Raw genomic sequence first — 20,000 nt, forward strand, 5'->3', positions numbered from 1 at the left:
GTCTAGTTTCTCTTGTTATATTTTTATTCTCATTGTCGCTTTTTATTTATATTCTTATTGTAATATTTTTCCATTTTGTTTCCATTTATACCCCCATTATTTACTTTTTACTTTTTAAATTTGATCTCAACTCTGTACACTGCTGCTGGAATTTTAATTTTCCTGAGGGAACTCTCTTGAAGGAATCAATAAAGTACTATCTATCTATCTATCATTAAAACTAATAAAAAGATAATAAATAAAAATAAAAACTAGAACAGCCAAATGGCTAAAACTAGTATGCATATATCTAAAAAAAAAAGGCTTATTTAATAAGAAGGGTTTTTAAGCCTTTTTTAAAAGCATCCACAGTCTGTGGTGCCCTCAGGTGGTCAGGGAGAGGGTTTCACAGACTGGGAGCGGCGTGAGCTAAAAATGCTGCATTGAGCGCGCTCTTGCTGACACCACACAAGGTGCACACACTCTGCTCTCATGAAACATCTCTCACCTGCATATGCCAAATATTTGAAGTTTTTTTATTGTATATAAATAATGTATCAATTACTTTCCCTGGTAATTGATTACATTTATTAAAGAGTAATTATGTTATTAACTGAATTCCTTTTTTGGTAAAGTAGAAAGTAGCTATAATTAATTAATTTTTTAAAAGTAATTAATTGGTTGTAAGATTCACATCCCTAAAATATATATATATATATATATATATGTCTTAATAAGGTTATCCAAAAAATAGTGCTCGATACCGTAGTAGAGCGCAATATATGTATGTGTGGGAAAAAAAATCACAAGACTATTTCATCTCTACAGGCCTGTTTCATGAGGGGGGGTACCCTCAATCATCAGGAGATTTTAATGGGAGCATTCACATACCATGGTTTATATAGGGCACAGAGTGGGTGGGTACAGACTGGCCTAGGGGCGTGGTGATTGGCTCATGTGTTACCTAGGAGGTGTTTCCGTCTATGGCGGCATGTTGTTACAATTTCGCTGCGCTTGTTGAGGGATGACAGGTCTGGACGGTAAATAATAAACAGTTTCTCTTTCAAGCATAGGTTGCATCTTTTATTACCTCTATTGTAAGGTGTGCTGGATGCAAGAATTTGCCATGTTATTGAATATTCAACATTATTGTCTTTGAGGTCCCAAATGTGTTTGCTGAGTTCTGTGGTATTTCGCAGGTTTTTGTTCCTGAAAGAAGCCTTGTGATTGTTCCATCTGGTTTTGAATTCTCCCTCGGTTAATCCTACATATGTGTCGGATGTGTTAATGTCCTTGCGTATTACCTTAGATTGGTAGACAACTGATGTTTGTAAGCACCCCCCGTTGAGAGGGCAATCAGGTTTCTTTCGACAGTTACATCCTTTGTTGGTTTTGGAGTCGCTCTGTCTGGGGGTCGACGGCTCATTTGCAATTGTTTTGTTGTGGTTTGAGATGATTTGTCGTATATTGTTCATGCAGCTGTAGCTCAATTTAATGTTGTTCTTGTTGAATACTTTTCTTAGGGTGTTGTCTTTGGGAAAGTGTTTGTCAATCAGATTGAGGAATTTGTGTCCAATGTTAGTTGAGACGTTTTTGCTGTATGGGGGGTTGTACCAGATGATGTCGTTTCGTTTTCTGTTCTTTTTTGGCTGGTTTCCTGCCGTGGGTTCATAGGTGAGGGTGGAATTGTATCCGCTTTCATCAAGGGCTTTTTGGTACGGGGGGGGTTGCTTGGTCAAATTCAGCTTTGCTAGATGACAGCATCGATAGCCTTTTATTGATTCCGGTAGGTATTCTTTTCGTGGTGGTGGGTGGGTGGTTGCTGTCATGGTGCACGTATTGGAGTGTTGTGTTGGGTTTCGTGAATGGTTGGTAGCTGTTATTTCTCAGGTTGAAAGTGACGTCAAGGAAGTTGACGGTTTGCTTGTTGGCTTCAATCGTGATCCGTAGGCCGTTCTCTTTGAAAATTTGGCATATGCGCTTCTTGGTATTCTCGCTGCTCCTTGGCGAGGCGCGACACACTGCCAGTCCGTCATCACGGTAAATACCAAGGTTCAGATTGAGGCTAGCGAGCTGGGAGAGGAGGAAACTCCCAAGGAGTTCACACGTTTCTGCTCCGTCAAAACTTCCCATAGTGACGTCAAATGTTGCATTGTTCTTTTTTTGCCATGGTGTACTGTTGTGGATGAGAATGGAGTTTTTTGCGTGGATGATGATGTTTCTTTCGTTGCCTGTGATTGAGTCGTAGTCTGAGGCGAAGTCTAGTGCTTGAGTCAGTAGGTCTTGCGTGATGGAAGGGTAAAATTCCTCGATATCAAAGGAGATAAAGTTGTGCTGTTGTTTGTCTTGGGTGTTGTTGAACCATTTGATTACTGCTGCTGTATTTCTCCATTGGTTGAGTGGTGTTTTGTCCTTGATTTTTGTGTTGACTCTGTCCAGGATTATTTTGCTGATTTTTCCTATTTCAGATTTAGTTGGGTTTATTAGTCGGCATGTTGGGTTATTTGCGAAGTTGGGTTTGTATATATATATATATATATATATATATATATATTATTATGATGATAAAAAATGTTGTGATTTTTATTCTTTTTACATTTTGTGATATTTAATTAATCATATTTAATTTTTTTTATTGTATTTGCATTGCAAAGGAATTAATGAGCAGCATGGGAAAAAAAAGAGAATTAAAATAAAGAGACTAATAACCATTAATGTAAAGATGATTATTCATGGATTTTTTTCCCATGTGTGTTATGTTTCTTTTTGCAGTGACCAACATGGACAAGGAGCAGTGGCAGCACAGTCCTGGTAAGTGCCAAATACTAAAATAGATATACACTCTCTGGTATGTCATATACGGACTTCCCTTCATATTAATGACTGTTTCATGTCATCAGTGTGACACGTTTGCATTTACGTGTGTGTGTATGTGTGTGTGTGTGTGTGTGTGTGTGTGTGTTGGCCGTCACCTGAGGTCTTCCCTCTCGCCATTCCCCTCGCGTCCCGCCGACGAGCGCAGCATAAATCATGGCCGCCAGGCAAGATAAAGATTGTGATTTTTTTTTTTTCTCCAGCGCCTCATTTAGCGGAGCGGCTCATTCACCTGCACAAACAAACAAGAGAAATAAACAAACATGGAAATAAGCAAAGGAATAAACAAGCAGTATCCCCTAAAAAGTGTTCATTTAGTTTCAGTCATAGTCTTTTGATGAAAATGTATTTTAGTCACCTAAATTCATTTACAAAAGCCAAAAGCAGTGAAGTTGTCACGTTGTGTAAATGGTAAATAAAAAGACAATACAATGATTTGCTAATCCTTTTCTACTTATTGTCACGTTCAAACACTGAGGACATCTATTAAACAAGACAAAAGGCAAGGAATCAAACAGAGACAGAATTCAATTTGGACTCAATATTGAGGAGAGACATGGCCACTGCGCTCTCTGTACAGTCCTGCACCACGCTCTGACCAAGAAGGTTTTCGTCTCCTCATTTATTCAGATGTTCAATGTTCACGCACCAACACATGTCACAGCAGGAATAGGAAGTATGTAAAACAGTCATTGTTTTCGGTCTCTTTGAAGTCCAAGAAGAGGATGTCTCGGGCTGGGCTCTTCCTGGATCCAGCTGGGGCAGGTGTTGGAGGACAATGGATAACCTCTCCCGTCTCCTGACCACAGCAACTTCAAGAGGGCAGCGGGTCGTAAATAGCGTTGACCTCGGTTACCAAATAGTTGGAAGAGAGTTTGTGAAATACTTCAGAGAGAGTTCGTTTAACACTTCAAAGAGAGTTCCTCTGGAAGTTGAGCAGATCCTGCCATCTGTCCGTGTTGAAATCACAGTGGCGTTCTTCCTCTTGTTAGGCCTCGAAAGACAGCATTCATAATACAACGTTTCTTTTGTGATAACTTACAAACAATTATTCCAACACTTATATTCAATTGAATAGACTGCAAAGACAAGATATTTCATGTTGGAACTAGTAAACGTTATTTTTTTGCAAATATTAGCTCATTTGGAATTTGATGCCAGCAACATGTTTCAAAAAAGCTGGCACAAGTGGCAAAAAAGACTGAGAAAGTTGGGGCATGCTCATCAAAGACTTATTTGGAACATCCCACAGGTGAACAGGCTAATTGGGAACAGGTGGGTGCCATGATTGGGTATAAAAGCAGCTTCCATGAAATGCTCAGTCATTCACAAACAAGGACGGGGGGCGAGGGTCACCACTTTGTCAACAAATGCCTGAGCAAATTGTTTAAGAACAACATTTCTCAACCAAGCTATTGCAAGGAATTAAGGGATTACACCATCTACGGTCCGTAATATCATCAAAAGGTTCAGAGAATCTGGAGAAATCACTGCACGTAAGTGATGATATCAGGCGGTACTGCATCAAAAAGTGACATCAGTGTGTAAAGGATATCACCACATGGGCTCTGGAACACTTCAGAAACCCACTGTCAGTAACTACAGTTTGTCGCTACATCTGTAAGTGCAAGTTAAAACTCTGCTATACAAAGCCGAAGCCATTTATCGACAACACCCAGAAACGCCGCCGGCTTCGCTGGGCCCCGAGCTCATCTAAGATGGACTGATGCAAAGTGGAAAAGTGTTCTGTGGTCTGAGGAGTCCACATTTCAAATTGTTTTTGGAAACTGTGGACGTCGTGTCCTCCGGACCAAAGAGGAAAAGAACCATCCGGGTTGTTCTAGGGGCAAAGTGTAAAAGGCAGCATGTGTGATGGTATGGGGGTGTATTAGTGCCCAAGGCATGGGTAACTTACACATCTGTGAAGGCACCATTAATGCTGAAAAGGTACATACAGGTTTTGGAGCATCCAAGTAATGTCTTTTTCATGGACGCCCCTGCTTATTTCAGTAAGACAATGCCAAGAGTGCGGGTACTAGACTGGCCTGCCTGTATCTAGACCTGTCTCCCAATGAAAATGTGTGGCGCATTATGAAGCCTAAAATACCACAACTTAAGCTGTACGTCAAGCAAGAATGGGAAAGAATTCCACCTGAGAAGCTTCAAAAATGTGTCTCCTCAGTTCCCAAACCTTTACTGGGTGTTGTTAAAAGGAACACAGTGGTAAAAATGCCCCTGTGACAACTTTTTTGCAATGTGTTGCTGCCATTAAATTCTAAGTTAAGGATTAATCGCAAAAAAAAAAAATAGTTTTTCAGTGTGAACTTTAAGTATCTTGTCTTTGCAGTCTATTCAATTGAATAGAAGTAGAAAAGGATTTGACAACTTCACTGCTTTTTTGGCTTTTGTAGTTTTAGTCGACTGAATTCCTCAAAATGTTAGTCGACGGAAAACACGGCGAATGTTGTCGACTAAAACAACGGATAAGGCGTCTTTGAGGATGTCTTGAAACCACTTTTATGAGGCTTATTGCACAACATAACTGCTAGAGATGCGCGGATAGGCAATTATTTCATCCGCAACCGCATCAGAAAGTCGTCAACCATCCGCCATCCACCCGACCTAACATTTAATCAGAACCGCACCCGCCCGCACCCGCCCGTTGTTATATATCTAATATAGACGATGCAAGGCATTAGTGAGGTTATAAAGCTTTTGCCTGTTAAAGAAAGGAGACTGATCCAATGCAGCACAGACATTCGATGCGTGCCACGCTGTCACGGCCCAGACGCACACCAGTGCGCAATCATATAGGAGCCGCGCTGAGCGCACCTCCAAGCGCGTGGAGGTGCGATGTCCCTCGCACCCGCGGCGGCTCCACCCGGGCTCGCGCCCGAGGCTTCAGCGTGCACCGCGGCGGCCATCCTACTCGTCGCGGCCTAGCCCTCGCGGCTCTCTCGCTGCCGACGACGGCCGGGTATGGGCCCCGACGCTCCAGCGCCATCCATTTTCAGGGCTAGTTGATTCGGCAGGTGGGTTGTTACACACTCCTTAGCGGGTTCCGACTTCCATGGCCACCGTCCTGCTGTCTATATCAACCAGGGTGAGCCCCACCCCTTTCGTGAGCGCACTGCGCGCGGAGTGACCCCTGTTACGCGCCCCCGGCAACAGGGGTGGCGGGCAGGTAAGCTGTGCGGGTGGAGCGCGCGGAGTGACCCCTGTTACGAGCCCCCGGCCACGGGGGTGGCGGGCAGGTAAGCTGCTTACCTGCTGCGCGTGACGCCGGCCGCGGCGAAGGCGGACGAGGCGGGGTGTCGATGCGGTGGTGACCCTGGACGTGCGTTGGGCCCTTCTCGCGGATCGCCTCAGCTACGGCTCCCGGTGGGGCCCTCTCGGGGGAAGGGGCCTCGGTCCCGGACCCCGGCGAGGCGTCCCTTCTCCGCTCCGTAAAAGTGTCCATCTCTTTTTTTTTTCTTCTTCTGTTGTGGCATATGCTGCAGGTGCCTGCTCGTTTTTCGTATGTGGGTAACAACATTTAACTATGTATATATATTTCCCAATTGGTTTAACTGCCACCCGCCTGAATCTATTTAAAATCTAATTTTTTTTTATTTCAACCGCCCGACCCGACCCGCGGATAAAATCTAATTTTTTTAAATTTCAACCGCCCGATCCGTGGATAATCCGCGGACTCCGCGGTTGTGTCCGCAAACCGCGCATCTCTAATACCTGCACTCCATGACTAACTTTACTGAGACTCAGCATTGTTTTCAATCGTTGAATAATATATGACTGACATGAAAACAACTGGTGTTATTCTATAGCTGCAGTGTTACATTGAAGTGTTAGTGTTGTATCTACTTGTACTCTTACACTGGCAACATTGCTTCTTGCTGTCGCACTTTACCATTGATTTCAATGAAAAGGGCGTGATAATTAAAGTCAATTACTTCTGGCGTGGGTTGTCCTACTCTGCTCAGCGGCACTTGAACGCACCATAAAACACCTCTGTGTCTTTTCCTGGGAGGAAAGATGGATCATGATGATTGTGTTCTCGGCTTGCAGCGTCCATGTTCACCAGCGAGGGTCTTAGTTTTTACATCATTCTCATTCTAAAGGGTACTACTAACCATCGGGAGTTTTAGTCGCAGTTTATCGTTACATCGTTGCAATACAGAAGTGGAAAAAACCCAACAACACCGTGTCTTAGTAGCTGTGCGATACAAGCAGCGTGTTTACTTGCGTGGGATATCACGTGCGATACAAGCGGCCCTGCGGCGTGTTTACTTGTGTGTGATATCACATGCGATCAGTGTTGGGTTGGTTACTGAAAACCAGTAACTAGTTACAGTTACTAGTTACTTTATTTCAAAAGTAACTCAGTTACTAACTCAGTTACTTACACCAAAAAGTAATGCGTTACTGTGAAAAGTAACTATTTAGTTACTTCTTTTTTTCTTCTTTTTTTTTTAAAGCTCCCATTAATGCCCTTTTTGCCTTCATTTCAGTACTGTTATTGCACTGGAGAATAATACAATCTGTTCATCAACTTGACATGCATTTTTATTTTCCTTTTAACATAATTAATGAAAAACAGTGCAACATAAAAAGGCATTCCTCCTTTCTTTAAACTTGGACCAATGACCATTAATAAAAAACAAGTTTAAGTGCAACATAAGAAGGCACATCATCTTCCTTGAAACATAAAGCCTGACATCTGGAGTGATGCTGCTGTCTTCCACACTTGGAGCCATGGATTGTAGAATCCTTGTTTTCAGTGGCAGGATCATTGACACAGATGGTGAAGTTTCAGTGCTCAGTAGAGATGGAACACTTTTGAGGGGTTTAAGCACCTGGAGGACCTCACCTGCCACTCTCACATCATCATCAGACAGGGTGACATTTGTCTTCAGGGTGTTGTGGGTCAATGCAGAGTATATAGCTGCCTGCTGCTCCAACATATCATAAGTGGAGTTCCACCTCGTTGGGACATCATGTATGAGCAGGCAGCTTTAGCATTTCTTGCTTTGTCTTAAGCACATGAGCAGCTGTTGTGCTTGGGTGGAAGTAAGAAACCTTCCTGATCCTCCCAAAGAGGCGCTCCATCCTATTGACTGAGATTCCCTTCTGTGATGCCAAATTCACTACATGTGCAAAGCACCTATCTGTGGTCCCAGTCCTGCCTCATTCTCTGTCATTATTTGATTTTTGGCATTATCACGTGTGACTGGGATATCTTTATCTTCCATTCCTCCACTGCTTGTGTCAGTACCTGCGCAAGGTGACTCTCGTAGAGGGGGCGTGTCTTCTCATCTCCCAGTCTGCTGTGATGAAGTGAGCGCTTATAGTTCCGCTGGACGTCCACCCGTCTGTCATGAGCGCAACAGATGATGCTCGGGATAGTTTTTTCTTCTCCTGCTCATAAAGATCTGGCACAATCTTATTGCTGAAGTGGGTGCGCGACGGGATGTCGTAACGTGGTTCAAGCACGTTCAGAATGTGTTTAAAACCCTCGTTTTGCACAACCGAATCTGCACTTATAAACACACCGATTCAATGGCGGGGGCGTTCAAGCTCCTCCGTTACTGCGCTCGCCATGACCACGCTGTGTGTGGACTGAACGTGCCAACAACTTTTTTTCCCCACACCCACACCCACACACACATAGACCGCGCCTCTTTTCTTCTCTCCGGCTTGTGACAGAGGAAGATTCAGAAGAACGACACCGCAGCGCTTCTGTTTCTAGCCGATACCACATCAAAAGTAACGTAAAATAACGCAGTAACGCATCATGTAGTAACGGTAACTAAATTACTGAATAAAAAAAAATAACGCGTTAGATTACTAGTTACCGCCGAAACTAACTTTGTAACGCGTTAGTCCCAACACTGCATGCGATACAAGCGGTCCTGCGGCGTGTTTACTTGTGTGTGATATCTTGTGTCGATATAAGCAGCGTGTTTACTTGTGTGTGATAGTACGTGCGATACAAGCGATCTGGCGGCGTGTTTACTTGTGTGTTATATCATGTGCGATACAAGCAGCGTGTTTACTTGTGTGTGATATCATGCGCAATACAAACAGCGTGTTTACTTGTGTGTGATATCATGTGCGATACAAGCAGTGTGTTTACTTGTGTGTGATATCATGTGCGATACAAACAGTGTGTTTACTTGTGTGTAATATCATGTGCGATACAAACAGTGTGTTTACTTGTGTGTGGTATCATGTGCGATACAAACAGCGTGTTTACTTGTGTGTAATATCATGTGCGATACAAGCAGTGTATTTACTTGTGTGTGATATCATGTGCGATACAAACAGCGTGTTTACTTGTGTGTTATATCATGTGCGATACAAGCGGTCCTGCGGCGTGTTTACCTTTGTGTGATATCATGTGCAATAACAAGCGGTCCTGCGGCGTGTTTACTTGTGTGTGATATCATGTGCAATACAAGCGGTCCTGTGGCTTGTTTACTTGTGTGTGATATCATGTGCGATACAAGCGGTCCTGCAGTGTGTTTACCTGTGTGTGATATCAAATGCGATTACAAGTGGTCCTGCGGCGTGTTTACTTGTGTGTGTGATATCATGTGCGATACAAGCGGTCCTGCGGCGTGTTTACTTGTGTGTGATATCATGTGCGATACAAGCAGTCCTGCAGCGTGTTTACCTGTGTGTGGTATCATGTGCCATTACAAGCGGTCTTGTGGCGTGTTTACCTGTGTGTGATATCATGTGTGATACATGCAGTCCTGCGGTGTGTTTACCTGTGTGTGATATCATGTGCGATACAAGCGGTCCTGCGGCGTGTTTACCTGTGTGTGATATAATGTGCGATACAAGCAGCCTTCTTCTGCAACCACCTGACACATCTCTCACATGCAACACTCATACTGCGGCCAATATTGATATCGGCAAAATAGTGGCTATCGGACGATATGGGCTTGCATGTCAAATGTGTGATATCATGTGTGATACAAGCAGTCCTGCGGCTTGTTTACTTGGGTGTAATATTATGTGCGATACAAGCGGTCCGTCGGTGTGTTTACTTGTGTGTGATATCATGTGTGATACAAGCGGTCCTGTGGCGTGTTTACTTGTGTGTGATATCATGTACGATACAAGCAGTCCGGTGGCGTGTTTACTTGTGTGTGATATCACATGCGATATAAGGAGTTCGGCGTCATGTTTACTTGTGTGTGATATTATGTGCGATACAAGGAGTCCGGCGGCGTGTTTACCTGTGTGTGATATCATGTGCGATACAAGCAGTCAGGTGGCGTGTTTACTTGTGTGTGATATCACATGCGATACAAGCAGTCCAGCGTCGTGTTTACTTGTGTGTGATGTCCTGTGCGATACAAGCGGTCCCGCGGCGCGTTTACTTGCGTGTGATGTCCTGTGCGATACAAGCGGTCCTGCGGCATGTTTACTTGTGTGATATAATGTGCGATACAAGCGGTCCTGCGGCGTGTTTAGTTGTGTGATATCATGTGCGATACAAGTAGTCTTGCGCGTGTTTACTTGTCCTGCTCCTATCACATATATTCATGCGCTATATATATTTATATGTACATATATGCATATATATATATATATATATATATATATATATGCATATATATATATATATATATATATATATATATATATATATATATATATATATATATATATGTATGTGTGGGAAAAAAAATCACAAGACTACTTCATCTCTACAGGCCTGTTTCATGAGGGGGTTCCCTCAATCATCAGGAGATTTTAATGGGAGCATTCGCATACCATGGTTTATATAGGGCACAGAGTGGGTGGGTACAGGCTGGTGTAGGGGCGTGGTGATTGGCTCATGTGTTACCTAGGAGGTGTTTCCGTCTGTGGCGGCATGCTGTTACAATTTCGCTGCGCTTGTTGAGGGATGACAGGTCTGGACGGTATATGATAAACAGTTTCTCTTTCAAGCATAGGTTGCACCCACGCCAGGAAACCAACCAAAAAAGAACAGAAAACGAAACGACATCATCTGGTACAACCCCCCATACAGCAAAAACGTCTCAACTAACATTGGCCACAAATTCCTCACTTTGATTGACAAACACTTTCCCAAAGGCAACAGCCTAAGAAAAGTATTCAACAAGAACAACATTAAATTGAGCTACAGCTGCATGAACAATATACGACAAATTATCTCAAACCACAACAAAACAATTGCAAATGAGCCGTCGGCCCCCGGACAGAGCGACCCCAAAACCAACAAAGGCTGCAACTGTCGCAAGAAACCTGATTGCCCTCTCAACGGGGGGTGCTTACAAACATCAGTTGTCTACCAATCTAAGGTAACACGCAAGGACATTAACACATCCGACACATATGTAGGATTAACCGAGGGAGAGTTCAAAACCAGATGGAACAATCACAAGGCTTCTTTCAGGAACCAAAACCTGCGGAATACCACAGAACTCAGCAAACACATTTGGGACCTCAAAGACAATAATGTTGAATATTCAATAACATGGCAAATTCTTGCATCCAGCACACCTTACAATAGTGGTAATAAAAGATGCAACCTATGCTTGAAAGAGAAACTGTTTATTATTTACCGTCCAGACCTGTCATCCCTCAACAAGCGCAGCGAAATTGTAACAGCATGCCGCCACAGACGGAAACACCTCCTAGGTAACACATGAGCCAATCACCACGCCCCTACGCCAGCCTGTACCCACCCACTCTGTGCCCTATATAAACCATGGTATGTGAATGCTCCCATTAAAATCTCCTGATGATTGAGGGAACCCCCTCATGAAACAGGCCTGTAGAGATGAAGTAGTCTTGTGATTTTTTTCCCCGACGGCTCATTTGCAATTGTTTTGTTGTGGTTTGAGATAATTTGTCGTATATTGTTCATGCAGCTGTAGCTCAATTTAATGTTGTTCTTGTTGAATACTTTTCTTAGGGTGTTGTCTTTGGGAAAGTGTTTGTCAATCAGATTGAGGAATTTGTGTCCAATGTTAGTTGAGACGTTTTTGCTGTATGGGGGGTTGTACCAGATGATGTCGTTTCGTTTTCTGTTCTTTTTTGGCTGGTTTCCTGGCGTGGGTTCATAGGTGAGGGTGAAATTGTATCCGCTTTCATCAAGGGCTTTTTGGTACGGGGGGGTTGCTTGGTCAAATTCAGCTTTGCTAGATGACAGCATCGATAGCCTTTTATTAATTCCGGTAGGTATTCTTTTCGTGGTGGTGGGTGGGTGGTTGCTGTCATGGTGCACGTATTGGAGTGTTGTGTTGGGTTTCGTGAATGGTTGGTAGCTGTTATTTCTCAGGTTGAAAGTGACGTCAAGGAAGTTGACGGTTTGCTTGTTGGCTTCAATCGTGATCCGTAGGCCGTTCTCTTTGAAAATTTGGCATATGCGCTTCTTGGTATTCTATATATATATATATATATATATATATATATATATATAGGCTCTATATTTGGTCCACTTTCATGTCACCCAAGATGGTGAAAAGGACACAAAAAGACGCTTGTTGCACCAATTTATTTTAACTTTTCGTGAGGATTGAGAGTGAATCTTCATCTAAACAGAATTATGTGAGCGTCCCGTCAGGAAATATTACAGTAAGTGTTTGTTTTACTATGGTTAGTTTGTATGTTTAGCGCCTAGCCATGCTGCTAATGCTAAGGTGTCACAATAAAGCTACATCTTTTTAGCACTCGACTTCTAAAACTTATTGCTCGTCCTCTTTGTGTTCGGGCTCAAAAATATACGGTCCTGGATGATACATTTCCCCAAAGTAATCGTTGTTGGCTCTCACAAAGTCCGCTAGATTAGCATTGTTGTTGATGGGGAAGGGATGTGCGGTTCCTCCTCCATGTGACCGGCTTGCTGATCATCTCTGATTCGGCAATTGCTAATCAATACATAGCTAGTTCTGTTTTAACATCGGGTTAATATTGTGGAGGGGGCTAAATTGTTATGGAAAATAATAATGTAACGTTAGGTAATTACAGTACTCCCACCTTACATTCCTCAGGGACATTTGTATTAGATCTTTTAAGCAGGTGTTTTTTGTTTACATTGTTATTGCCTTCTGGTTAGCTAATGTTTGCCCTGCAGGTAATAGTCACTTTTCCACCCCTTTATATATTAGTTATAGTTGTAAGTAAAAAAAAAAGGTCAAAGACAAAGCTATTCGGGTTCTTGTGAGTATATACACTTCACTGCCGATGTGGGGGGGGCGCCACCTAAAATCTTGCCTAGGGCGCCAGATTGATTAGGGCCGGGCCTGTGTGTGAGCGTGGCATGTAGGAGATATCCTCCTTCCTCTCACATCCTCATGCCACGTTGAGGACCACGCTACAGTCCACGTCGCCTTGTTGACTTTTCATGTCTTGTTTCCGAGCAACGCACTTGTCGAGCTTTCAGACGGAGGAGCGAACAAAAGATCAAACCAATTCTGAGGGCTCCGAAGTGTCGTTTGGTTATCATCGCCACGCGTGCTGCTGGTGATGGAGCGCTATCATAATTGCGGTAATGCGGCCCCGTGGGGAGGAAGTCTGTTGGGGCCGCATGCGGAACTGGGGGTCGGGGGGGTGTTGCTCAAGGGCAGCGCCCGCGAAAAACTTGGAATTTCTCAAATCTGGCAGCTCAGACTCCCGTTGGAAGGTTTTTGCAGAGCTGGTAAAAAACCTGAGTGTAATTTCACGCTTCTTGGGGAGATTAGTCAGCAAAAGCTGGCTGAGGGTCCAAAGGGACGCATCGTTGTCATCACTTCCTGCACACCAGGAAAAGATTCAACAAAATAATTACAATTATTCACTATTATTCATTTATTATTTTATAATAGTCATTATTTTCATAATGTTTATTATAATATTTTTTTAATATAATATGTATTTATATAATTGTTACATTAATTTTAATTAATTTAATTATTGTTACTATTAATAATATTTAACAAAATAAATACCATTGTTTATTATTATTAATGTATTATTTTATAATTATTTGTATATTATTTGTATCATTTAAACAAAAATAATTGTATGGAATATAATATATTACATATTTATATATGTTTTATATTAATTTAAATCAATGTAATTATTGTTACTATCAATAAAAATATAACATTGAAAAATATTCCATATCGTACGATGAAGACTTGGCGGCACCTCTGTGATCAGTTTTTGCACACTCATTATTTTATCATATTTATTCATTATTTTTATCTTTTTATAAAATAATGATATTTAATATATTATAAATCAATATATTATATATTTTTTATATTATTAAAACCATTGTAATTATTGTTACTATCAATAAAAATATAACTCTGTGATCAGTTTTTGCACACTCGGAAAATATTGACCAAAATAGTATTCATTATTTTATCATTTTTATTCATTATTTTTATCTTTTTTATAAAATAATGATATTTAATATATTATAAATCGATATATTATATATTTTTTATATTAGTTAAAACCATTGTAATTATTGTTACTATCAATAAAAATATAACTCTGTGATCAGTTTTTGCACACTCGGAAAATATTGACCAAAATATTATTCATTATTTTATCATTTTTATTCATTATTTGTATCTTTTTATAAAATAATGATATTTAATATATTATAAATCGATATATTATATATTTTTTATATTAGTTAAAACCATTGTAATTATTGTTACTATCAATAAAAATATAACATTGAAAAATATTCCATATCGTACGATGAAGACTTGGCGGCACCTCTGTGATCAGTTTTTGGACACTCGGAAAATATTAACCAAAATATTATTCATTATTTTATCATATTTATTCATTATTTTTATCTTTTTATAAAATAATGATATTTAATATATTATAAATCAATATATTATATATATTTTTTTATATTAGTTAAAACCATTGTAATTATTGTTACTATCAATAAAAATATAACTCTGTGATCAGTTTTTGCACACTCGGAAAATATTGACCAAAATATTATTCATTATTTTATCATTTTTATTCATTATTTATATCTTTTTATAAAATAATGATATTTAATATATTATAAATCGATATATTATATATTTTTTTATAATAGTTAAAACCATTGTAATTATTGTTACTATCAATAAAAATATAATATTTAAAAATATTCCATATCGTACGATGAAGACTTGGCGGCACCTCTGTGATCAGTTTTTGCACACTCGGAAAATATTGACCAAAATATTATTCATTATTTTGTTATAATTATTCATTATTTTTATCTTTTTATAAAATAATGATATTTAATACATTATAAATCAATATATTATATATTTTTTATATTAGTTAAAACCATTGTAATTATTGTTACTATCAATAAAAATATAACTCTGTGATCAGTTTTTGCACACTCGGAAAATATTGACCAAAATATTATTCATTATTTTATCATTTTTATTCATTATTTTTATCTTTTTATAAAATAATGATATTTAATATATTATAAATCAATATATTATATATTTTTTATATTAGTTAAAACCATTGTAATTATTGTTACTATCAATAAAAATATAATATTTAAAAATATCCCATATCGTACGATGAAGACTTGGCGGCACCTCTGTGATCAGTTTTTGCACACTCGGAAAATATTAACCAAAATATTATTCATTATTTTATCATATTTATTCATTATTTCTATCTTTTTTATAAAATAATGATATTTAATATATTATAAATCAATATATTATATATTTTTTATATTAGTTAAAACCATTGTAATTATTGTTACTATCAATAAAAATATAACTCTGTGATCAGTTTTTGCACACTCGGAAAGTATTAACCAAAATATTATTCATTATTTTATCGTATTTATTCATTATTTTTTATCTTTTTATAAAATAATGATATTTAATATATTATAAATCAATATATTATATATTTTTTTATATTAGTTAAAACCATTGTAATTATTGTTACTATCAATAAAAACATAACTCTGTGATCAGTTTTTTGCACACTCGGAAAATATTGACCAAAATATTATTCATTATTTTATCATTTTTATTCATTATTTTTATCTTTTTATAAAATAATGATATTTAATATATTATAAATCGATATATTATATATTTTTTATATTAGTTAAAACCATTGTAATTATTGTTACTATCAATAAAAATATAACATTGAAAAATATTCCATATCGTACGATGAAGACTTGGCGGCACCTCTGTGATCAGTTTTTGCACACTCGGAAAGTATTAACCAAAATATTATTCACTATTTTATCATATTTATTCATTATTTTTATCTTTTTATAAAATAATGATATTTAATATATTATAAATCAATATATTATATATTTTTATATTAGTTAAAACCATTGTAATTATTGTTACTATCAATAAAAATATAACTCTGTGATCAGTTTTTGCACACTCGGAAAATATTGACCAAAATATTATTCATTATTTTATCATTTTTATTCATTATTTTTATCTTTTTATAAAATAATGATATTTAATATATTATAAATCAATATATTATATATTTTTTATATTAGTTAAAACCATTGTAATTATTGTTACTATCAATAAAAATATAATATTATATATACGATGAAGACTTGGCGGCACCTCTGTGATCAGTTTTTGCACACTCGGAAAATATTGACCAAAATATTATTCATTATTTTGTTATAATTATTCATTATTTTTATCTTTTTATAAAATAATGATATTTAATATATTATAAATCGATATATTATATATTTATTATATTTATATATTTTTTTATGTTAGTCAATGTAATTATTGTTAATATTAATTAAAAAAATACAATTGAAAAATATTCCATATCGTGTGATGAAGACTTAGCCGCTGTGATCAGTTCTTGCACACTAAGAAAATATTTAACAAAATAAATACAATTATTCACTATTATTCATGTATTATTTTATAATAACTATTCATTATTGTATACTTTTTTTAAATAATTAATATAATATATTAGAACCCTATATAATATATATTCATATATTTTTTTGTATTAATTTATTGTAATTATTATAAATTTATTTTATAATAATTATTCATTATTTGTATTATTGTTTATTAAATATCTAAGACAACATATTACAACCCTATATAATGTAATATATATTTATTATATTTATATTAATTTAACCATCATTACTATTAATAAAAAAATACAATTGAAAAATATTTCATATCGCACGATGAAGACTCGGCATCAGTCGTTGCACACGATGAAAATATTGAACAAAATAAACACAATTATCCATTTTTATTTTGTAATACATTATTATTATTTTTAATTTGTTTTTATGTATTTATTTGTCATAATTATATTTGAAATACTTTATCATAACCCTATATAGTATATTGTCATCATATTAATATAATTTTTACATTTTAAATTATTTAACTATCGTTACAATTCCACTTGTCCACCTGGATGCAGCTGGGATAGGCTCCAGCACCCCCCGCCACCCCGACAGGGACAATCGGCAGAAAATGGATGGATGGCATCGTTACAATTATTAAATAATAATTTAGGAATAAGAATAATGAAATAATATTTTTTAACAATTATTCATTAGTATTTTATAATAAATTCATTTTTATTTTTATCATTATAATTAGTTTTTATTTTTTATAATTATATTTAATATAATATGTTTTGTATTAATTATATTAATATAATTTTATATTAATTTAAATTAATTTAACCATCGTTGCTATTAATAATGGAATAAAATATTCCATATGGTGCGATGAAGACTAGACATGTGATTGGTTGCCATGGCAGCAGCAGGAGATGATGAAAGTGGGTCTAAAGGTGTGCTTGTGTCCCTGCAGCGTACCGCTGGGACTCCTCCAGCCAGACCTCCGGCTGGTTCTCACCGTCTCGCCTCCGCCCGTCGGAGTTGGGCTCCCATTACAACCTGAGCGACACCCCGCAGAGCATCAGGCGGGGGGGCAGCACCCGCTCCCTGCAGCTGGACTACCGAGCCCCGGTACCGGGCACAGACAGGAGCCAGGACCCGGGTCCGGAGGTCGGGAGGAGGGCCTTCCAGTGGGAGAGGAACCAGTCCGGAGAGTGGCAAAGGAAGCGGCGGAATCCGAGTCGGGACCAGCGCGGCAGCTGCTCCTCGCCGGTCTACGAGGAGTACCGAGAACCCAGGCGGGACTCGGAGCCCGGCGAAGACTCGGAGGTCCTTTACGACACCCTGCCCCCGTCACGAGACGCCTACGAGGGATACCCGTCCAGCCCGCCGGGCCTCAGCTTGCACCCGGCCCAGCTCCTACCCCCGCTGAGGGCGTGGGACTTGCACGCGGAGGAGAACTGGAGGGGGTCCGGAGAAGGCGGCGCTCTGGGCTCCAGCAACGTGACGGGGTCCGGGGACGAGCTGGAGAGACTGTTGAACCTGGTGTCGCTACGAGCCAGGAGGGCCACGCGCACCAACAGGACCTCCACCGGGTCGGAGCCGGCGGCGGGCTGGGACGGATTTAAGTGAACTTTCACCAACGACAGCCAGGGGGCGACGTCGACTCGCCATTTTTCTACGTGGATCCATGACGTTAGCGCAGGGGTGTCCTTTGCGTTCTTTCCAAAATAACACATAAAAGGAAATGTTGATGCTGAAAACTGGCGAGGAACAAAGTCTTTTTTTAAACCGATAAAACGATTTTTTCCAATTTAATTTATATAAACAACTTCCTTTGCGGCGTCTTCAGCAGCAGGCGTTTGAAATGCGGCTGACAAGTGTTGATGTGTTGAAGCGTGATGGTTTTTTTTCCCCCCCCCCCATGCGAAATTTTTGCGGGACATTTGTTTTGTTTTGTTTTGGAAATGACAACATGGGTCAGAGAAATGGAGCGCTCGATTTGCTCACCCTGAGTGGGTAACTTTGCTTCATCAGTCTTTTGTCGTTGTTTTTTTAACATCCTTACTGGACTTATCGGTGAGGCAACATACTGTAATTCCTCGTATCGGCATGGTCATTTATCATGCACCCCTTTGGAAATGAAATACCCTATTTTCCATAATATCTTTACAATTTGGGATAAAACAAAAATATTTTCCATATATAAGTCGCACTGGACTATAAGCCGCAGATATGTACGTTGTGAAATGAGTTATTTACAAAGAAACATGTCATAAATAATTATTTACATACCTTAATTGTTTCCCACTGCAAGGCAGTAAAACGTCGGATCAAACAAAACAGAAGTCGTCGTCATGGATCCGCTAGCTCTCCAATCAGCTAAACAGACTCAATAACTCCACGGTGACGTTTTGGTGAGTTCCCGAAACTGAAACAACACAAAAAGAATGTAAGTTAATAATATTGACACAAGACACTCGTAAACGTGTTAGCATACTAGCCAAAGCTAACGATGATAGCACATACAAATATGCATGACGACACTCCGACAGAGACCACAGATGGGACGCCTTAGTTGTTTACGTTATATTGTAAACCTTACAAACGTTACTTGAAGAATCCATACGGCTAGAAGACTGTGCGGCACTTGAAAGCACCTGCAGCGAGCAAATTCATCCAAAAGATGGCGCTAGAGCACAAACAATAAAACACCTCAATGTGTGTTGCTTGTTTTTCTTTTTTTACTTTCTCTATTATCGCCGACAGCGAAGAAAAATCCATAAATTAGCCGCACCGTTTTGTAAGCCGCAGAGCTCAAAGCGTAGGAAAAAAAGTAGCGATTTATATACTTTAATTTTCCAGTGTGCGGCTCTCGTGGAAGACGTTTGGACACTCCTGCGCTAGCAGAGAGACATAAACGAGGTGCAGAAGCACCCCCCCCCTCCCCCCCACCATTGTAGACGTCACATGAGCAGTTTGTTTTGGGGGTACAAGTTGCGGGGCTTCACCTGGGAGATGCTATTAAGATGAACGCCAAGCGGGTGCCGGAGATCTTTGTTCAATCGTTTCATTACTCGCCAGTTATTCATTTCATAACGACCGAGGTCATTTGGCGGCCGAGGTCCAAGCGGTAATGAAATAAGACACTTTGAAGAACACACACTCAGCCTCTAATTCAACTCCACTTCCTGTTAGTTGTCTTCTTTTATCCATGTGAATAAATTGTGCACAAAGTGAAAGTTGT

At 39.1% G+C, this 20,000-nt stretch overlaps 1 protein-coding gene across 1 annotated transcript in view; it reads left to right on the plus strand.

Moving 5' to 3' along the window:
• fat3b (FAT atypical cadherin 3b) overlaps positions 1-19,979 on the plus strand; it is a 305,444-nt gene extending 285,465 nt beyond the window's left edge. The window contains exons 50-51 of the mRNA XM_061961744.2: positions 2,752-2,790; positions 17,727-19,979. Coding sequence (XP_061817728.1) covers positions 2,752-2,790; positions 17,727-18,385 — 698 coding nt within the window. The 3' untranslated portion in view covers positions 18,386-19,979. The remainder of the gene's footprint in view (positions 1-2,751; positions 2,791-17,726) is intronic.
• Positions 19,980-20,000: the final 21 nt, after the last annotated feature.

Source organism: Nerophis lumbriciformis, linkage group LG09, assembly GCF_033978685.3.
Source record: "Nerophis lumbriciformis linkage group LG09, RoL_Nlum_v2.1, whole genome shotgun sequence".
In the NCBI taxonomy this organism is placed as follows: Eukaryota; Metazoa; Chordata; class Actinopteri; order Syngnathiformes; family Syngnathidae; genus Nerophis; species Nerophis lumbriciformis.